Source organism: Bactrocera tryoni, chromosome 2 (assembly GCF_016617805.1).
Source record: "Bactrocera tryoni isolate S06 chromosome 2, CSIRO_BtryS06_freeze2, whole genome shotgun sequence".
NCBI classification, from domain to species: domain Eukaryota; kingdom Metazoa; phylum Arthropoda; class Insecta; order Diptera; family Tephritidae; genus Bactrocera; species Bactrocera tryoni.
The window spans coordinates 82,379,887-82,401,988 of record NC_052500.1 but is presented as its reverse complement, the minus strand read 5'-3'; the positions used below and the strand labels follow the sequence as shown (position 1 = coordinate 82,401,988).

The following is a 22,102-nucleotide window of genomic DNA, read 5'->3' as shown; positions in this document are numbered from 1 at the left end:
TGGGCCGATTTTGCCCACCTTCGCACTTAACCTTCTTATGGAGCCAAGGAATACGTGTACCAAGTTTCATCATGATATCTCAATTTTTACTGAAGTTACAGCTTGCACGGACGGACGGACAGACAGACATCCGGATTTCGACTCTACTCGTCACCCTGATCACTTTGGTATATATAACCCTATATCTGACTCTTTTAGTTTTAGGACTTACAAACAACCGTTATGTGAACAAAACTATAATACTCTCCTTAGCAACATTGGTGCGAGAGTATAAAAAAACGAAAATTTTCGTTGTGTTGTGAATGTACTTGGTGTTTTTTTAACTTTACCGCTGTCGTTTTATATATGAAACGCAATGAGTTCCGAGAAGAAATATTTAATTACAAGAACCTCGAAAGCTTATTAAGCTTAAAAAGCCAGTATATGAATATATTTACATACATCTATGTACATATATATGTATGTACGTGCTAGGAAACGAAAGGAAATTGGATAAATGTTACGATATCTGAAATTTCCTATTTCATCACACACACACAGTATTCAATACATTGATTACCGCACGACTGCAAGTTATTTATGTCAGTGGTTATTAGCTGAAATTTCCGCATTAGCTTGTATTTTTAGGCCAGACACAACCGAATATAGCAGCCGGCTTTTCCACACGCGCTCACTGCACTGGGGAATCACTCTCATTGATTGGCTGCATTGATACCCACATATCGGGTATTGTATGTATGTATATTTGTAAGTTGTCGTGCGTCATTTAAGTTGATATTGATATGCAAGTCGCACACACAGCTACACACTTGCATATGCAAGCTTGACAGTTTAAGCCAACTTGGCTGGCAAGCGCATACGTCATAAGCCGGTTAACGCGCTCTCGAACACGCACACCGCCATGCACACATAGATACAACATAATAAACACCTTCGCCGGCAACGCACCCGCCCCGCGTTCGAGGTGGCAATGTCAGGCCGCTAATCTCGACTTGTTTTGAGTGCAAATATTTTGCGCACTTCGCGGTGCAAATAAGCGCTGATTTTGCTTGAGCCAGCTGAGTGGCAGATTAAGTTCTTAGCGGTTCACTCAGACCCGGTTTTGTTTACGAGACGCTCGAACTTGAAAGCCCCCGGGGTGGCTAGAAGTCAATTTTGCCGGTTTTTCCATTGCTTCTGTTTACATTTGCTTGGCTGAGCCAATTAGTATGCATGCTCGTAGTTTGGCTCATACACACACGCACACACACAGGCATATGAGCTGAGCTGAGCAGCTGGGTGCTTGGCGTGATTACTGCTATTTATTCGTCGTGCTCTCACTTCGCGCACCGACATTGTATTTGTCATCATTTGTCATAAAAATCTGGCTGTTGTTTGGCTAATTTTATTTGTTTTCCACTTTTGTTTTGTTTGTTTTTTATTGCTGTGTGCCGCTGCCAGTGGACTGAGCTTAGCTCTAAGCGAAGACGCGCTTGGTTGGTCAGTTGCCGCGCAACACTTTTCGTCGAAGGTAGTCGAGCCAAAGCGAACGGCTGCTGCAGTGTAGCGTGTATTTACATACAAATTTGCTTGGGAGGAAGCAAACAGACGATTTCATAAAAACTAAAATTTGTGTGACCTTTTTGTGCGTTCAGCATAATTTTTATTGTTGTTGACTTTGTTGGTTGTCTATTTCCAATTTGACGGGTGTTTTGTGTTCAGCGACATGAAGCGATTGTTATTGTTGGCCCTGTGCGCGGCCGTGTTGAACTTGAGCGCGTTGGTGCAAGGCGAGGGGCAGGGGTAAGTGTATATATGTATGTGTGTTAAGCAAGTTAGACTAAAATTATGAAATGGTACGATATATGTAAAAAATTGGGGCTTAAAGTAACTTAAAAAACTCTAGATTTAATATGAAAATTAGGTTTTCCATATCGTCACCTTAAATGCAAATTAACGTAATATCACTTTTCATAAGTTTACAGGCGAGTTGAGTTTTCGGTTATAAAATAGTAATAAAATAGTTATAAAATGGTTATAAAATGGTTATAAATTGGTTATAAAATGGTTATAAAAAAGTTATAAAATGGTTATAAATTGGTTATAAAATAGTTATAAAATGGTTATAAATTGGTTATAAATTGGTTATAAAACTATTATAAAATGATTATAAATTGGTTATAAAATGGGTATAAAATAGTTATAAAATGATTATAAATCGGTTATAAAATAGTTATAAAATGATTATAAATGGGTTATAAAATAGTTATAAAATGGTTATAAAACTATTATAAAATGGTTATATATTGGTTACAAATTTTATGAAATATATATTTGGAATATAATGTAGTAAATCGTGAGCAATAAGAAACTCAATTTCGATTTTATTAAATTTTTGATGATACGTTGTTTTGCATTTTAAGTGACGATATAAAGTTTGTGTTACAAGTGGATGTGAATTTGAAAAAATCGAAAAATATAAATTTTTATTTTTAATTGACATAGTATGTATATACATACATATGTAAGTAATTTTCAAAGCTCAGAAAATTGGTCTGTATCAATAATCACCAAAAACTGCGATCTGATCTAATTTTATCGGCTATTTTCAACCAAGTCTGCTACATCTCTTTAAAATAGTTGAGGAGTCAGAGCAGCTTGGATGAAAAATTGAGGTGGAGATCAGAGAAACTGTTCCGATTAGAACGCACTTCAGTGCTGAATTCTTTAGTTTATTTAGACCAAGCAACTATTGCCCTATCTCTTAGAGCTTAGAATACCACACTCGTCAAGAGTTAAACAATCTAATGTGTTCTTATCTAGCATATACATAACTTTTTTCACAGAGAAAGCTCATTAAGAGTTAACAGAAAGTGCTGCAAGATAATCCGATAATATACATATGTATGTATTCAAAGAATTTTCATTTAGCATAAGACTTTTTCAATAGGATCTCAGCTAGGATACCACTTTCCAGGGGCATAATATTTAACAGTAAATAAACCATGTTGCATTAATCCAGAAGGCGTGAGGATCAGTTGAAGAAAAGTTCATTAAGGTAGAAACTTCAACTTTGACTTTAGCATGAACTGACAGTGAAAAAATTTATAGCGGCTCTAGAAATGATGCGCCAAAAGGGTTTTATACAGTTAATTGCATCCCCAATCAGGCTTTTTTCACTATCTTAAGGACATATAATACATATATTAAAATATATGAATAACTGAGAGACTAGTTCTCGTGTACACAAGCAGACGGACAGACTCACATGGTCGTTCCTCGGATAGTCGGGGCTAATCCGGCACTCTAATCAAATACGAGGATTGTCGTTCATTTGGCGGGAATTGCAATTTGACAACTCATAACTGTAAATATAATATTCACCTCGGCCAAAAAATGGAAATAAATCGCGAACATCTTCGAGCGATTATTTTATACAACTTTCGACGTGGATTATCACAGCTACAGACCACACCAACGTTGCATTAAATTTTGTGTGCAGAATCAAATTTCTGGTGCCAAAACGTTCAAAATGTTTGAAAAAACTTTGGGTGACCGAAAGGGTCGAGAACGCATTGAGGACGAACCACGTCCAGGACGGCAGTCAACGTCTACTGATGATCAGCAGGTCAATAAAATAAAATAATTGGTGCTTGAGAATCGACAATTAACAATCTGAAATCTTACTGGCCGCGTTGGAATATCGACAAACCATTTTGAAATATCATTTGGACCTTAAAAAGTGAAAACACGATTGGTTCCAAAATCACTAAATTTTTTCGAAAAACAGCGCCGCGTTAACGTCTGTGACACAATGTCTTTCGACTACCAGGATGCCATGAAAGGTATTTTTACTGACGATGATTCGCGAAGACGAGAAAACCAAGTCAAAACTGAAGGCTATGTTGACAGTTTTCTTCGATTATCGAGATATGGTGCACTCCGAACTCCTTCCGATCAGCCAAACTGTCAACAAGGAATATTATTTGAGTGTTATGCGTCCTTTACGCTAAGCTATTGGTAAACAGAGGCCGGAATTATAGGCCGACGACTCCTGTTTTTTGCACCACGATAATGTACCGTCGCGTACTGCATTGACTCTACGCGAGTCTTTCGCCAAATTTTCAAGCAACATCGTGCCCCAACCAGCGTATTCGCCTGATTTAGCTTTTGGCATTCAGTAAAGTCAAGTGACCGGGGAAACCGTTCGGCAAACTTAATGAGCTCGATGTAACATCTTCAATATAAAATGTCACTTTTTTAGTTTTTTTTAGTTTTTCTGGTTTTTTTCGAACTCGCACGGCATTACATTTCAAGCAAGACACTAATTATAAACTTTCTCTTTATTATAAAAACGTATTTACTAATTACGCTATACTTAGAACTCGTCACTTGTTTCAAAAGTGTTCGGGAATAATTACCCATAACTATACCTGATTCAGCCAAGCACCGTTAAATAAGCATGCGAAACATGTTTTTGTGAAATGTTTGTTAAAAACAGAAAATAAAAGTGGCATAACTGTTAATAGCGGTAAATTTTTTTTCTAAGTTTGTTTTCATCATTTCCAAGATTTATGTGAAGTACTATTTGCTCACTGATTTGCGCGCTGATAGCACTAAACTATTTCGGGGTTTTCCCAAACATTATGAATAAATTATTTGTGTTTTTGTGTATGCCGTTACGTTTCTTGCTAAAACTCGCAGTCCGCGCATTGTGTGAAAAAGCATCGCTTGTCGTCTTTATTGACTTGTTAATTTGGTTTTTTTTATTTTCAAAGTTTTTTTTTGCCTTTTTTCAAAGTTTACACACGAAATCACTTAAATTCAAGGTTTGCTAATGCAGTTATGTGATATTTAGGTATGAAAAATGTGCGAGGCTATTAATATTCACATATTGTCATATATTATAGGCATGATTCCTGCTACATTAACTTTCTATTGTCAGCTAATTTTAAATATTTTTTATGAATATTGTGTGTGATTTGCAAAAATGACATTTATCAAATATTAATTATTGGCTAATCTCAAATCGCGAATGCAACGGGCTTACGTGAGAAGCCTCACCGACATGTTAATGTCGCGCCACTTGAAATTTATTTATTTTATTTGCTTATAATTTCAGTAGCTCAGTCGATTTTAATTGCAAATTTCTACTTTTGATTTCAAACGAAAAAATGTTGCTGCAAAAAGTCGGCTTTCTTGCTTAATGCATAAGAGAAAAAAAAGTCTCATCATTTAGAACTTGTCTTTTGCCTCTGGATGAATATTAATTAATTAACGGGAACTTTTTCTAGTATTTATTGGTTTTATTACTTCTTTTTATTTCTAATGTACAGCACCGACACGTGTTTTATAGTCTGCGTACAAGTTCTTTAATTAGGCTTAATGATTCTGCTACTTAGAAACAATATTTGATAATTTATTACAGCAAAAGACGCACTAAATGGTGCGGTTTAATTTTATTCTGAGAATTTCAAAAATTTACTGGAATTGGTCATATATAAAATGGAATAATACTTTAAGAAATCAGAAAATAGTTTAATTCAATAAAATATGCGAACACCGGCAGCGATAAGAAGTTGCAATTCTAGAAATTATTAAGCCGAAGTACAGAAAAATAAACTCAGAGAGGATATATTTCATAGTAAACTATTCAGTTCTTCCAGCGAATTTTGTGTTATCTCTTCAGTTTGGGGAACAATAAAAAATCACATGGAAAAAAATCTGGTGAATACGGTGGTTGATCAATTGTGTTCATTGCGATATTGGCTTTAAATTCGGTCACAATCGTGGCTCGATGCGATTGTGCATTATCATTGTGTAAATTCCATGAATTGTTCTTCCACAATTTCGGCCGATTTCGACGGATGTTCTCACGCAAAAGCCTCAATACGGCCAAATAGAAATCCTTATTGACAGTCTGTCTCTTCGGTACAAATTTATGATGCACCAAACCACGAATATCGAAAAAGAACAATAAGCATCACCTTGATTTTGGGTCGAAGATAATCCAGAGCGAAGCATGCCTTCAACAATCTCTTGACCGTCTTTGAAGGTCTTGTACTACTAGAAGGCTTGTGTTTTTGATAAATCTAAATCACCGTAAGCCTTTTCCAACATTTGCAATGATTCCGCACACGAAATTTTATTAGAACTGCAAAATTTTAACAAATTCTTAGTTCGATATTTTTATCCAGGTCATACAAACTATGTATATATTTCATTAGTGAACTTAAAGACCACGACAGTAAACAGCTATCGCACTGGTCTTTCTCGTTTCTTCTCTGCAAAAAGCCTGACACCGCACTTAATGCACAGCAAGTGTATTCACGAGAAGTATTGGATGGATTTCAACTGACTTTGCAGCTTCCAGGAAAAGTATATACTTTGAAACCAAAGATGTGGAAAATCTTATTGACTCTTCGATAGATAGATTCAAAAGCTTTTTGGATAATGACACCGTCGTATGACATTTGAAGCTCAAAGTTGAACTTGATCACTGGCAGTGCCATTGGGGCTAGAAGCAAAATTTAAAAAGCAAAGGCAATAAGTTACCGAATGCAGCATTCTGCACATTTAGTGTGACGAATACGAGCTCTGAACGCTCTTTTTCGATACTTCACCGCATGATAACGTGGCTGACGAACATGCTTCAAGATAGATTGATCGGTCTGGCGTTGCTGCAGACGTATCATGTCAATGAAGTCACTGCAGAAGTAGTTTTACAAAGATTCTCAACACTTGGCCCACATCTAATTTGTGAAAATTTTCTATTCAATTTATTATTTCAAGCATGCATTTTAAGATTACAACAGAATTGTAAAACGCACTTTTCTTATTACCAAAGTTTATTTCAATCAAATATGGAAAACTTTAAAATTTTGACAACTGCTGTGAGGCTCCGAAACAACCACCGAATAAGAGCTACTCACACTATAAATGGGTTAAACAAGGTTCTCTTTAATATGATATCGTATTTTATCAATATTATAGATGAGAGTAACAAAAGAAGCATTTTTACATTTGGGGGGCTACGTCACATTTGAAAAACATAGACGATGATGACCCGTGTTGAGAAAGCGCGTGGAACATTCCAGAGAACTGTTCTTCGCGAGATTTTTAGAGCCGTGCTCGTTAGCGAAGAATATCGAAGAGCATGGAACCGCAAACTTTAAGAGTTCTACTGCTTCATGGATATAATTAAGCGCACACAATAGCTTTCGCATGGAAGATAATGCGCTAGCGAAATGATACTCCGACTCGAGACTCATGGGTGGACAACGAAAGTAAGATCGCCTCCAATGGAAACCCCCAGAGCATAGCGATCTGTATACTTTTGGGATTTAGAATTGGCGTGAGCTTACAAAGGATAAAGGGTACTGCCGAAGTTTTGTGTTCTCGGCTCAGAACGACCCACGGTTACAGTGTCAAAGAAGAAGAATCTCAACTAGTTCTGGCTTATGAGATCCCAAGCAGATGAAACATTTTAGTTAGAAAAAAACTATAAAGCTTCAAATGATTTGAGGAGAAGCAATTGCTTTCAGAATAAATACGCACAATTACTCACATCCAGTATACTTTTTAAAACTCGCACCGGTTAGCACAAACTAGTTATTTTAGTAGGCGATTTAAACAAAAAAAGTATCATGTTCATCACTGACAAACAACCACTGCTTCGTGTACCAGGTACAGGCAAAAACCAACAATTGCATTATTAATTAAGATGAAGCTGCAATTGTGTAGTCTAATCTCTAGTTAAGTAGCTAGAACAGCTGCTGATTGCCGCAGAGCACATAACTTGAACTCAAGCTTATCGTCTCATTAAATTTTTTAGTGTTTTATTACATTACTTCTATAACAAAGGTGACTGATAAAGTGAGATTTTCGACTTATGGGTCAACAAACAGATTAAGAACCTTTATATACCTATTTTCAAATCAATATTTTTAGACTATATGTGAAGACATTTCAAAAGAAAATTCAATATTCTTATCTCAATTGCAGTCACTACTCCGTAATTGGACCGGGTACCTTGCATTCGAACAACAAATATACCGTTGGCGTAGCGGTCTATCAAAATACCGAACCAGTCACATTGAAGGTTGGCTTAGTTGGTCCAGATTTCGAAAAGTCTGAGACGATCGAACTGCAACCCGATGAAACTAAAGAAGTAGAATTCGATGTGCCCGCTTTGCCGAAGGGAAAATACAATCTTACGGCGGAGGGCATATCGGGTTTGATTTTCAAGAATACAACCGAGCTAAATTACGACAATTTCGCGGCAATCACTAAAATACAAACCGATAAGGGCAAGTATAAGCCTGGCGATAAGGTCAACTTCCGTGTGCTGTTTTTGGATGAGAACTTGAAACCTGGCGCAGCGGATAAGGATGCTGCCATTTGGTTTGAGGTGAGTTTCCTGAAGGAGAGTTTTTTAGGTTCATCTTAATGTCGTTTGAAAGGTCTTGCCTTGGGGAAGTTTGCCAAGTAGATTCAAAGTTCATTCAACTTGTTTCCTTTAATTTGTAGGATGGCAAACGCAACATCGTAAAAGAATTTAAAAATTTCGAACTCAAAAATGGCGTATTTACGGGCGAATTTCAAATATCCGAGTTTGCGGTGCTTGGTGGTTGGCGTTTGATTGTTAAGAATGGCGGCTCCTACAATCAAGAGGTTTACTTTGATGTAGAGAAATATGTGCTACCCAAATACGAAGTGAAAATCGAGGCTACCGAAGCCGTATCCGTACGCGATGGTGATGTCAATATAGTGGCGAAGGCCAAGTAAGTAACTCGTACTCATGCCCTTAAAGACTATACTCCGACTTACTAATATTTTCCACAGCTACACATATGGCAAACCTGTAGAGGGAAAAGTGACCGCTGTCGTAGGTTATGGCGATCTCTACTCCTATTCCGACGATGCGAAGATCAAGAGCGCGCCCACACTCATTAAGAGCGCCGATATGGTGAACGGTAAAGCCAAGTTGCTTGTCAATGTTAAGGATTTCAAAGATCATTTGATGAGCGATATGTACGCCACATCCATGCAAATCACCACAACTGTGGAGGAGGCATACACAGGCGTTAAACTCAACGAGACTAAGTACATAAGTGTTTACCCTTATCGTTATGACATGAGCTGTGTTTCCTACGACACATGTTACACATACCACGCGGACAAAGAGTCGGAAGTTTTGGTACATGTTAAGTTTGTCGATGGCACAGTGTTAACAGACACCAAGAATCCAATTAAGTTGGTCTACAAAGAATCATTGTCCCAACGACACTTCTGGCATGGCGCACGTCATCCGGAAGATACCACAACAACGGTGCGACCCACGATCGAAGGCAAAACGCATACCTTCGAAAGTAACCTCAACGGCACTGGCTTTGCGAAATTCACTGTGAAACTGCCCAACTTGGACGAGATTGAGGACTACCAGCATTATTATGAAATAACTGCTGAGTATATTGATGAGACGCGCAAGATATCGAACTCCTATCAATTTCGCGAACCCAAGAATGTGGTGCCGCAACCAGAAGAGAAAGAACCAACCGAATGGTTTAAGCTGCGCACCTATTATCCATCGAACAAATACTCGTAAGTATTGGCATCTCTTCTTGCGGCGAAAGAAACGATTTCAGATTTTTATTCCTGTTCTGAATTCGGCGATTACAGCTTCAACTCATCTGATATTGTGACAATAACTGTCAATTCAAGCGAGCCCTTGCCATACTTCGTTTATAATGTCATTGGACGTGGTAATGTTGTGGAACATGAACGAGTGGTTCTACCAGAGGGTACCAAAGTCTATAATATCACGTTACCGTACAAGCATATATATGCGCCCTACGCGAGAGTTTTCGTTTACTATGTTGGCGCAAATGGTGAGTTCCAATATGCGGAGACCTCCTTCCAAGCTGAAATGGAGCTCCAAAACACGGTAAGTACAATATACGCCGCTAAGTCTTCGGTTGACTCTTTACTTACTATTATCGCTCGACAGCTTGACATTACCACACCAAGTGAGGTGAAACCTGGCGAAACTGTACCGCTGCACATTAAGACTGCGCCACACTCGTTCGTCGGTCTGCTGGCTGTTGATCAGAGCGTCTTGCTTCTTGCTGGAAATAACGACATCTCGGAAAGTGAATTTAGATGGCGCGTCAGTAGTTATGACACTAGCACGCCTTGGCAAGGTGGTTACTCGCACTACCCCGGTGAATCTACGGGTGTGGTGACTCTCACTTCCGCAGATTATTTCTACAATTGGACCAAACCAGTTCGTTGTAAGTTGAACCTTCAAAATAAACATATTTTAAGGAATATTTACAACCACATTTTGAATGCTTTTATATTGATCCCTTAGCATATCCCACACCCTTCAGTGCTCGTGGTGATATAGTAAAAAGCTTCAACAAAGTTCATGACTCTCCTTTAACTACCACGGCTCCAGAGGCTGGCTTCGCTGGTGCTGGAGGCGCTGTTCAATATGATTCTCCCGAGTCACCACCAGCGCAACAACCAGTAGTTCGAAAAGATTTTCGTGAAACTTGGCTGTTCAAGGATATTGAAGAGTAAGTTCCGCACACAGTGAAAATCTGAAATAATTTTCTCAATTTTCTATCTCTCTCCTGCACAGCACTCAAGCAGAAGAGTTCGATTGGTCCGATAAAATACCAGAAACTATTACATCATGGGTGCTTACCGCTTTTGCCGTAAGTCCCGAGAAAGGACTTGCAGTTATGAAGGACTCCAAAAACATAAAAACATTCCAGCCATTCTTCTTATCGCCGCGCCTCCCTTACTCCGTAAAACGAGGTATATTTGTTTAATTTTTTCCCCAAATACTTCATGTATTAATGAAACTCCGCACTCTTCAGGCGAGGTTGTCAACACACAGCTCTTGATTTTCAACTATTTGGATAAGGCTTTAGACGTTGCTGTCACACTTGATAACACCGACGGCGAATACGAGTTCACCGATGTCTCCAATGAGGTTATCAACGAAGCGAGCCGTGTGAAGAATGTACGCGTAGCCGCGCAATCTTCAGCTGGTGTTTCCTTCATGATACGTCCCAAAGTCATTGGCAATATATTATTAAAATATACCGCCGTCTCGCCGATAGCCGGCGATGCCATACATAAAGCGCTAAAAGTTGTGCCTGAAGGTGTAACCGAGTATGCAAATCGTGCGTATTTCGTCAATCTTAAAGATACGCCCGAGTTCAAGCAGTCTTTCGAACTGGAACTACCACAAGATCTGGTGCCCGACTCCGAACATATAGAAGTCTCTGCTGTAGGCGATATTTTGGGACCACTATTGAATAATATGGATCACTTGGTGCGCTTACCAACCGGTTGCGCGGAGCAGACTACGTCGTCATTTGTGCCCAACTTCGTGGTTTTGGAATATTTAAATGTGAGTCTAAAGAATTAATTCGGTATTTTATTTTATTGACGATTCTTGTTTTCTGCAGCAAACGAACAAACTGACGCCAGCTTTAGAATCACAAATCCAAAGTAACCTCCTCTCTGGTTACCAACACATTCTGAACTTCCGTTTAGATGATGGCTCGTTCAGATCTTTCGTCGGTTATCGTAACACAGAGTATCCCGTCAATGGCTCCACGTGGTTAACGGCATACATTGTGCGCTCGCTTAATCAAGCTAAAGAACACATAAATGTTGACGAAAATGTGCTGAAAGAAGGATTGAAGTACTTAGTTAGCAAGCAAGCCGACAATGGAAGTTTCCTAGAGAGCAACGATTTCTTCTTCGGTTCCTACAGAAGACCTTTGACACTTACAGCTAGCGTATTACTCACACTAGTAGAAGCTGGGGTATATATTTATAACCTTAACATATGTACCGAGATATTTATAATCTTTTGCTTAACAGGAACTCGCTAAACCTTATGAAGCGGAAATCGAGAAGGGTTTCAAATACATTTTGGAGAATGCCGATAAGGAACAGGATCTCCATGTTAAGGCTATCACCACATATGCGCTAAATAAGATCGGTAGCCCCGCCGCAGCACCGCAACTCGAAGAACTGAAATCACTTGCGAAGACTGAGGATGATCGTAAATGGTGGACCAACAAAAAGGAAAAACCAAGCAAGCTATGGTGGCGTTGGGCTTTCAGCAACGATGTAGAAATCACGTCTTATGTCTTACTCACGCTGTTCGAAGCTGGCAAAACGACGGTGGATGAAGTTTTACCGATAATACGTTGGTTGGTTGCGCAGCGCAACAGCTATGGTGGCTTCTCCTCCACACAAGATACGGTACTGGGGCTCCGTGCTTTGATCAAGTTCGCCGACTTCGCGGACTATGAAGCAGCCAATATGGATTTGGATGTGAGCAGCAAGGGCGATAGGGAAAAGCGGGAGACTATTCACTTAACACAAGAAAACGGTTTGCTGACCCAAAGTGTTGAGGTAGGCAGTTAGTAGACGGGGTAAAAAAAATCAAAAGTGCTAATTTTTTATATTTATGGTACTATTTAGCTGCCACAAAAGACACTCTCCGTGGATTTGAGCGCCAAGGGCACCGGTGCCGCTCTGGTACAAGTCGCTTACCAATATAATGTGTTCGAAAAGGAGAAACTCCCGGCTTTCAAGATCGACACAGTCATCAACAAAGAAGCGCCTGTTTTCAAGTTGGACATGGATGTCTGTGTTCAATATATTGGCGATGGAGACGCTTCAAATATGGCGCTATTGGAGGTATCACTGCCCTCCGGTTTTGTTGCAGATGAAGAGAGCTTTAGCCAAATTGAGGCCGTCAACCGTGTCAGGGTAAGTTTTCAAATCGTTAATTGTGGTTTTTGAGCTTACTAATTAATATCTTATTGAAACTTTACAACAGCAAGTAGAGAGCAAACAAGAGGGCACTTTGGTTGTGGTATACTTCGAGAGCCTGGCTAAAAATGAGGCATCTTGTGTGCCGATTGCGGCGCTGAAACAATATGCTGTCGCGAACCAAAAACGAAGTCCACTAGTTGTATATGACTACTACGACACAGCGCAAAAAGTCACTGAGTACTATATACTGTCTTCGAAGCTTTGTGATATTTGCGAGGATGATGAGGAGTGCAAGAAAATGTGCGCCACAACAGCGTAGAGTAATTGTATTGTACATATTATATATAACGGTTTTTATTATTGTCCAAAATTTTATTGATAAATAAAAGTGTAAATAGTTTAAAAAATAAAATCTATGTGTACTTTTTAAATATGAATTTTGAATTCGATGTCACCATATTTTGGGCTTCAAAGTGGAGGAAGAATGGAGGAGCATTGAGGGGTTACAATTGTTACACGGATTCAGACAAAAGTTGTTTACTTGTATTATCTTATTTTTAACACCTCTAGAATATTTTCCTACATTTTCAAGTTGATCCGAGTTATAGTTTTGGAGATAAAGCCTTCAAAAGTTGTGGATTCGAGATATAGCCACTTAAAACTTTAAATACGTTTTTCTCAAAACTCTGTTTTCAAAGTCGATTGCTAAGATTTCTCGCGGACTTTACCGAAAATAAAATTTCACACAGGTCTTCGAGATATAAATAGGTAGGTAGGAGTGCAGCCCTATTTTATTTCAGGCTCAATTATTATTAATTAATTTTGGTGCACTAGTGGTAGACCATTTTGTGGTTTCGATGAAGTTACTAATGTCTGATATGCTTTTTGTAGACATCCATTCATGGTTTGGTGCTTGATGGATTCCAAGTGCTCTGTGTCAGATCTGCGATAGGGCTGGGCATTCACAGAGAAAGTGGAAAATTGTTTCCTTATTCCCTACTAGTTCGCAGCCTCGGCAGATCTTGTTGGAGGCCATACCCATTTTGGACGCTTGTTCTCCATATGGATAATGCCCTGTTGTGGTTGCAGTTAGTCGGTACTTTTCCTGAACCTATCTAATAAGTCCTTAGTTCTTTTCTTGTCATACTATATATTGGCCATATCTGTTTAGTGACATTGCATTTTGTTATTTTTCTATCTGTTATTTGCTAATTGTTAAAATTGTATAGTGAGCTCTCTCCTGATCGTTCCTAGTGGGCTTGGTATTAACTCTGCCTCGGGTTCGTTTAGGAAAGCTCCTGCCTTCGCCAACTTGTCGGTTTTTTCGTTGCTGAAAATGCTCCTGTGGCGGGGAACCCAGATCATGTCTAGAAGGAACTTGCCTTCTGGTAAGCTCAGTGGCTTCTTGCAATTAAGGACTATGCTGGAGTTAGTCATGGGCGGTATAAAGGGTATCCTCACCTGGAAATGTCTATTGAAATCCAACATTGGGAGAATGCAGTCTGATTTACTGACGTTTACAATGAGTCGGTTTAGGATATCATTATATCCATAGTTTTTCTGATTCAAACAGCCCAAATCTTTTATTCTTATTGCAGAAATTGCTCCTATTTTGTCAATATATGTAATTCTGAGATATAATTTACAAGATCTTGAACGACGGATTTACTTTTGATGATCTTGTAAGAATTTCTGTTGCCAACGTGGAGGAACCTTTTTTGCAAAGGGCTGGCGGACATCACATAGTAATGGCTGAATTTTAAATATTTTCCTTGAAAAATTTCTCAAAGGCTTTCTGTTTCTTTACAAAATAGAAAGCTTGATTATTGAAAATATACCGTTTTTATCTCGATAAAACCCATGTATTCCCTTAAAGAAACACAAAAGTGAGACTCAAAAGGCGAAATCTAAACACTTATTTTAAAATGATTAGTAACGATAGTTTTACCCTCCCCCTTCAACAGCTGTAAGCTTGTAAACAATCGATAAACACTTTTTATGAACTTGAGAAACACTTATCTCCCCGCTAGCAGTCCAGTGATTAGTAAACAACTGGAAGTCTATTTGTTTACATTGTGTCTTCTTATCAATATGTATAGAATCTAGTTATATCAAGAGCACGAATGAGTGAGAGAGAGAGACAAATCAAACTCTCTTGATTAAAAGCAGAACTATCGAACTAGAATTTCTTCAATCCGGCTGTGCCTGAGACAAACTCAAGTGAAATTTCGCTCAAGAACAAATCGTTGCTCCAACAACAAGCAGCTAGTCAGTCTACAATGAACGCTGCTTTCTTTGGGGATTTTGCAGTAGCGTTTAGTCACCGACGAGCTGTGTTTTGGTGCGTCTGGCTGTACGCATTAAACGGAAACTAAGATCTTCCAGGCTTTTAGTGTTTGGTTTAAGTTTTTTGTAGTGATCAACAGGTGTTTGTTTGTGTAATTTTTCCGGTTTTGCGTGATTTTGAAACAGCTTCACCGCTAACACCGTCGCCGAAATGCAAGGAGCGGCGCTTTTGCTATTAGCCATCTTGAAAATCGCCTGGACGGCAAATGCAACTGGGTGAGTATAGTATTTTCCGTCTTTTGTTTGATTTTACAAGTTCATTGTGCAAACATTGTTAGACTTTATACAAATAGAGAAAAATTATAGTACTTAGTAAAGGGAAGAGTTAATTTTTTTTATCTTAAGACTCTCAAGAAGTAAACAATAATATTTGTTTGTTAATATTTGCAAAGCATTGTTCAGTCACGAAGCTCCAAAGTATTGCTTTCGCAGTTCGCTAACCCAGTTTTTTCGCAAATTGTTTAACGAGCCGTTGTGAGGTTCTCATATCGAATATATAGAGTTAAGAGTCCCTCAAACTCTATAGAAATGGTCGAAAACGTTTTTGAAATCGTAAGGAAGTAAAGAGAAGTTTGAACCAAAGAAACTTCAATCCCACAAATGGTTTCTGATTTTCCAAAAAGTCAGATAATACTATTTCCAAGTTTTCTCGACCGTTTGAACTAATTACAATAGGCTTTGTCAAAAGAACTTTTCAGAAAATACTTGCCAAAAGCGAAGGAAAATTTTAAGTCATCTTTTCCTGTATCTTCCCCTATTTTTAGAACCAATAACTAACTTAAGTTACATATATACACACTTGATATGTATTCATCAGAAAATCTACAAGAAACTCGTATCCGTGAGTTGCTCAAGCTTATCTATGAAAGAAAGAAATATATACATACCAAGGCGCTAAGCATTGACCTGTCTAAAGCCGGCCTCTTTCTTTTGTTCTTTTATGCAAACAAAAATAAATAAAACACTCATTTCTCTCACTCAATCAACTTCTCAATCACCTCTCTTTCGCTTTACTCACTCTCTTCTTTACCATATTGTGATCCCACTCTTTTACAGCCACTACACAGTTGTCGCACCGGGCACCATACATACGAACGGTAAATACAATGTTGCTGTCGCTCTGCATCAAGCCACCGAACCGGCCACAGTGAGTATCAGTCTCCTGGGTCCACAATATAACGATACCAAAACCGTTGAGCTGCAACCGTACGAAGTGCAGAATATCGGCTTCCGCGTGCCGGTACTGCGTGATGGCGACTACAATATCACCGCGGAGGGCTTGAGCGGTCTGATCTTCAAGAACTCGACCAAGCTCAACCACAATGTCTTTCAGACACATTTGAAGATACAAACCGATAAAGGCAAGTATAAACCAGGCGATGTCGTCAACTTCCGCGTGCTTTTTTTGGATGAAAATCTTAAACCAAGTGGTCCTTCAGCGAGTAGTGTTATTTGGTTTGAGGTAAGTGTAGTAGGACTTGTAAGTACATTAAATCTTTTAAATATAAATTTCCTCTTTGTAGGATGGCAAGCGCAACCGCATTAAGGAATATAAGAACTTTACTGTCAGCAAAGGCGTCTACACGGGCAAATTTCAGATTTCTGAGTTTCCCGTACAGGGTAGGTGGCGCTTGGCGGTAGATAACGGTGGTTGGCGTAGAGCCATTGTCAGCTTCGATGTGCAGAAATATGTTTTACCCAAATATAAGGTTAGCGTTGATGCCACTTCGAAAGTGTCGGTGAAGGATGGTGATATGCAGGTGGTCGTCAGAGCCAAGTGAGTACCATAAATGATTACATGGTTACAGACTAGTTTAGATCTTTCGGGTTTTTATCAGTAATACTTCAGGATTAATCTCAAAAAAGACTATGCAACCAATGAAAAACATGTTGGACTGTATTCTAAAGCTTAGTTAACAATTATTTTCTCCTGGCTACTTTTTGTGTCGTACCTCCAGCTATACCTATGGCAAACCGGTTAATGGAAAGGTCACATTGATTATGAAGCTACAGTCATTTTACTATTCCCACAAAAACAATGAAAACTCAACAGATCCACCACAGCAAATAATAAAGACGACGGATATGGTGAGTGGTAAAGCGAAGTTCGATCTCAATGTGAGCCAATACAAAGACAGCTTCCTCAGCTTCAGAACCACACCGCTTGACATTACAGCGACGGTGGAGGAGAATTTCACCGGTGTCAAAATTAACGGCACCACAGGAACAACACTCTACCGAGACCGTTACTTTATAAGCTGTCAGGTTTTTAAGAATTGCAACTGGTTCACAGCCGACGAGGAAGCGGAAATGACATTCCGTGTCGTGAGCTACGATGATGAATTGTTAAGGGATATCAATACGCCCGTGCGCTTACGTTTCACCGAATCACTGAATAAAAACTACTATAAGGATGAAAATAAAACGGAACCCAAAATTGAAAACCAAGTTTTGGAGTTTGAGGGCGTTTTGGATGTCAACAGCACAGCGGTGTTTAAGGTTAAGTTGCCAGCTCTGGCAAAGTTTGATGGCTACACCCATTTCTATAAAATAAAAGCATTCTACAAGGATGAGGAGCATGACGTGACGAACATCTATCAAAAGGAGCCGCCAAAAGTCACAGACGTGGTAAAGACAGATGCGCCTACGACGCCGAAATCTTTCTTTAAGGCACAGTTGGAGTATCCAAAGGGACGTTATACGTAAGTGGGGGTAATCAGACTATAAGACGGAGTTACCATTCTCATGTTTCGTTTTCTTGTTGCTTCTTTGCAGTTTTAACGCGGATGAGGAAATTATACTGACTTTGAACTCCAGTGCGCCCCTAACATATTTCGACTACAACATCGTGGGTCGTGGCAATATTTTGGTCAGCGAACGCGTTTTTGTGCCTAATAAGTCCAAGAGCTTTGATTTAACACTGACGCCTAATTTCATGTGGATGCCGTATGCCCGATTTTACGCCTACTTTATTGATGAACTGGGTGAATTTCACTATGCCGAGACGAGTTTCCAAATTAAGACGGAAATGCAAAATGAGGTTCGGTTATTAATCATTAGTTAGCCCTCTATAATAAGCCTTTTAAATTTCTTGTTCTTTCACTGCTCAGTTGGAGATTACTGCCCCAGCTGAAGTAAAACCCGGCGCAGATGTCGCTCTACGCATCAAAACCACTCCACATTCCTTTGTTGGTCTGCTCGCTGTTGATCAAAGCGTTCTCCTTTTGGGTCGCAACAATGATATTTCCAAAAATGATTTTAACTGGCGTCTAAGCTCCTATACAACGTATACACCTTGGCAGGGTGGTTACTCGCGCTACCCGGGTGGACAAAGTGGTGTCGTAACAATGACTAATGGCAACTATTTCTACAACTACACAGCGCCACATACGTCACCAGGTAACCGTAAAAAACTGAGCTAGCATATGTTGAAACTTCAAAATGACTTTTACCAACTTCGTAGTTGACAACCGCTTCGAAGACCTAACTGCTCTACGCGTACCGGAGGGTGCTGTACCTCTCCTGGCAGTGCAGGCCTCGGGAGCAACGGCAGCAGTAGCCAGCCAGGAAGTTGCGGTACGCAGAGATTTTGCGGAAACGTGGATTTTCACTGATATTGAGGAGTAAGTTTATATTCTGGATTTTTGATTTACGAAATTACTACGACTTTTGCCTTTTAAGCACACAAACGGCGGAATTTAATTGGACTCAAAAAATCCCAGATACTATCACTTCTTGGGTGGTCTCAGGTTTCGCACTACATCCAGAAAAAGGACTTGGCGTTACAACGCACAACACTGATATTGTCACATTTCAGCCGTTTTTTATATCAGTGAGGTTGCCATATTCGGTGAAGAGAGGTGAATTAGAAGTTACCTTAAAAAATCTTTCACGAATTCGAGTATAAATAAAGAAACCCTGATTATAGTTATTGAAAGTCCGTGAATCATTGTCCTTATATCCCCGTTCCAATGAAGTTCTACTGAGCCCACACATTACAATGTGAAACTTCATTTCCTTACAGGCGAGATCATCAATGTGCCGGCTTTAGTCTTCAACTATCTGGATAAAGCATTGGATGTCGAAATCACACTCGACAATACCGATGGCGAATATGAGTTCACCGAAATCTCCAACGAGATTTCCAGCGAAGTGAAAAGAGCAAAACTTGTACACATACCCGCACAGTCCTCAGCTGGAGTCGCATTTATGCTACGTCCCAAAATCATAGGCAACATAATGTTGAAGTACACTGCTGTTTCAGCTCTCGCTGGTGATGCTATACACAAGACACTAAAAGTAGTACCCGAAGGCGTAACGGAGTATGCGAATCGTGCGTTCTTTGTGAATCTCAAGCAAGCGCCTGAGCAGCGACAAAGCTTCGATTTAGTGTTGCCACCTGATGTAGTGCCGAACTCGGAACACATTGAAGTCTCTGTGATCGGTGATTTACTGGGACCGCTTTTGAATAATCTCGAGCATTTATTGCGCATGCCAACCGGCTGTGCCGAGCAGACCATGTCGACATTGATACCCAATTATTTGGTTCTGAAATACCTTAAGGTAAGCAATGCTTTTACTTTGAGAGGAATTTCCACAATAATTACTCAATTCCCACACAGAACATCAACAAGCTTACGCCAGCTTTGGAAGCGAAGATACTGCAAAACTTGGAAACGGGTTACCAACGTATGCTCGGCTTTCGCTTGAATGATGGTTCCTTTGTTACATTCCGCGCTAAGGATAGAAATGAGAACGGATCCGTCTGGCTTACCGCATATGTGGCGCGTTCGCTACATCAGCTGCAAGAGTTTATAAAAGTAGACGATGCGATACTCAAGAAGAGCATGCAATATCTCATCAAGACACAAGCAGAAAACGGCAGTTTTGTGGACACAAACAACGTACGCTTCGGTGCAGAACGTCAGCAGGGAGTGGCACTGACAGCACATGTCTTACTGACTCTCATAGAAAACAAGGTATGGTCTCTATAACAAAACACTAAATTACTTCTAAACTAATCCGTTCCCAATATGCAGCAACTCACTAAGGACTATCAAGCCAATGTGAACAAAGGCTTCGATTTTATTTTGGCAAACACCGAGAAATCTACCAGTATATTCGCTAAGGCGTTAACCGCGTACGCCTTACAATTAGCTAAGCATGCTTCAGCAAGTAAGCAACTTGAAATACTTAAGTCAGCTGCGAAGACCGCTGAGGATCGCATGTGGTGGTCGGCTTCGGAACACCGTTCGCAGCAATGGTGGCGCTGGATACCTAATGGAGACGTGGAGGTCACTTCGTATGCCCTGCTTACGCTTTTAGATGGGGACCTTGTCGATATTGAAGATTTATTATCGATTGTGAAATGGTTGGTGGCCCAACGAAACAGCTATGGTGGCTTCATATCCACTCAAGACACCGTTGTCGGCCTACAAGCTTTAATTGGCTTCGCCGAAAAAGCGCAGTATGAACCTGGTGTAATGGAAGTTCAAGTGCTGGCTAAAGGCGGTATTGAACGCTCGGAGAGTATAAAAGTAGACGAGAACAATGGGCTGCTCCTACAAACAGTGGAGGTAAGTAACAGTACATAAGAACCAAACAGTATCCAACAAAAATTCGAGTTGAAAGAAAGACTTCATAGTTTTGCTTTTCAACCTTTACAGCTTCCACAAAAAACGCTCTCAGTGGACTTCATTGCGAAGGGCAAAGGTGCTGCTTTAGTGCAAATCGCCTATCAGTATAATGTGCTCGAGAAGGATCCCCAACCAAGTTTTGAAATCAAAACCATAATTAATAAGAACACGCCAGTCTTAAAATTGGAAATGGATGCCTGTGTTGAATATAAGGGTGAAGGGGATGGCTCAAATATGGCGATTTTAGAAGTGACACTACCCTCGGGTTATGTGGCCGATACGGATGCTTTCGAACTCATTGAGGGCGTGCCACGAGTCAGGGTAATAGCTCTTAAAAACAAAAAGTATATTTTTGATAAATAACAAATAAAATGTACTTGCAGCAAGTGGAAACCCAAAAGTCGGACACTTTGATTGCCATCTACTTCGAAAGTCTGCCGAAGGGCGAAATTCAATGTGTGCCCATCGAAGCACTGCGCCAGTTTGCTGTTGCTCGTCAGAAACCCGCTTCAATTGTGCTCTACGATTATTATGATACTTTGAAACGTGCAACGGTATACTACGAAGTCGCCTCGAAGTTGTGCGACATATGTGAGGACGATGAGGAATGCAAGAAAGCATGTCAGTGAAGACAGCGAGATTTTGTGAGATCAATAATAATCATATAAGAAAATATTTTATATACATTTATTAATAAAACGGTAAAACAGCGATGTAATTATTACTTTTTAGGTCACTTCTTGTGCACACTTTATCTGAGATTTTATAAGTGTCCAATCTTGAAAAGTTTCTTTTTCAGTTTTCGGTATAAGACCTTCGGTTTTGAGCGTGAAATCATAAAAAGCTTGCATCGTACGAGGCATTTTTATAGATCGACTCATACAATGGAATGTATACCTCCTAAATTCAGGCATGCACCGTGACCTGAAGTCTATTGTACCCTCCAGTCTATTACAAGGAATCACATGACGAAGACAGTGATAAATTCTAGTATCCTGCTGTGCAGTCGAACAACAGATACACTGGAGTTTCCGCCTCTATGTCGCAGAACCGTCAGTTAGCGCAAGAGGCTATACCTATACCAAAGCAGTAGTTGAAATTCAGCCTCCATGATGAAGCTACCTGGATGTCTCCGGATCGAAAAGCCCCAACCAGATCGGTGACGTTGTGATAGGCGGAAAACACATCTCCAGTTCTATAGACATGCGTACGCTCCGAAGACCTAACATTTACTCGGGCCACTATTTTGTTGCAGCCAAGATATACACCCGCACAACCGACATCCGAACGATTTTCTACTCGACTTGCACTCCTGCTTTCTGAGAGCAGCA

General features: G+C 39.8%; 2 protein-coding genes across 2 annotated transcripts in view; one reads left to right on the top strand and one right to left on the bottom strand.

Annotated features, from left to right (window-relative positions):
• LOC120768879 (interference hedgehog) overlaps nucleotides 1–22,102 on the bottom strand; it is a 221,041-nt gene that overhangs the window by 161,344 nt on the left and 37,595 nt on the right. The gene's annotated exons all lie outside the window — the stretch shown is intronic.
• Nucleotides 1,496–21,400, top strand: LOC120767572. Its single transcript, XM_040093709.1, has 26 exons — nucleotides 1,496–1,782; nucleotides 7,984–8,389; nucleotides 8,509–8,762; nucleotides 8,824–9,582; nucleotides 9,661–9,925; nucleotides 9,989–10,271; nucleotides 10,352–10,559; nucleotides 10,625–10,803; nucleotides 10,866–11,404; nucleotides 11,463–11,825; nucleotides 11,884–12,423; nucleotides 12,493–12,783; nucleotides 12,854–13,104; nucleotides 15,262–15,351; nucleotides 16,192–16,597; nucleotides 16,659–16,912; nucleotides 17,094–17,837; nucleotides 17,911–18,175; nucleotides 18,246–18,534; nucleotides 18,599–18,758; nucleotides 18,817–18,995; nucleotides 19,160–19,698; nucleotides 19,758–20,114; nucleotides 20,175–20,711; nucleotides 20,802–21,092; nucleotides 21,155–21,400. The coding sequence occupies exons 1-26, from the start codon at nucleotides 1,706–1,708 to the stop codon at nucleotides 21,398–21,400; spliced, it is 8,772 nt and encodes a 2,923-aa protein (XP_039949643.1). The 5' UTR covers nucleotides 1,496–1,705.

Bases quoted from the DNA above. Each gene is read 5' to 3' on its own strand.
- LOC120767572 (XM_040093709.1), top strand. From the start codon at position 1,706: ATGAAGCGATTGTTATTGTTGGCCCTGTGCGCGGCCGTGTTGAACTTG. The intron at 9,583-9,660 runs GTAAGTATTGGC...CGGCGATTACAG, and splicing joins TATCCATCGAACAAATACTC to CTTCAACTCATCTGATATTG. The intron at 17,838-17,910 runs GTAAGTGGGGGT...GCTTCTTTGCAG, and splicing joins TATCCAAAGGGACGTTATAC to TTTTAACGCGGATGAGGAAA.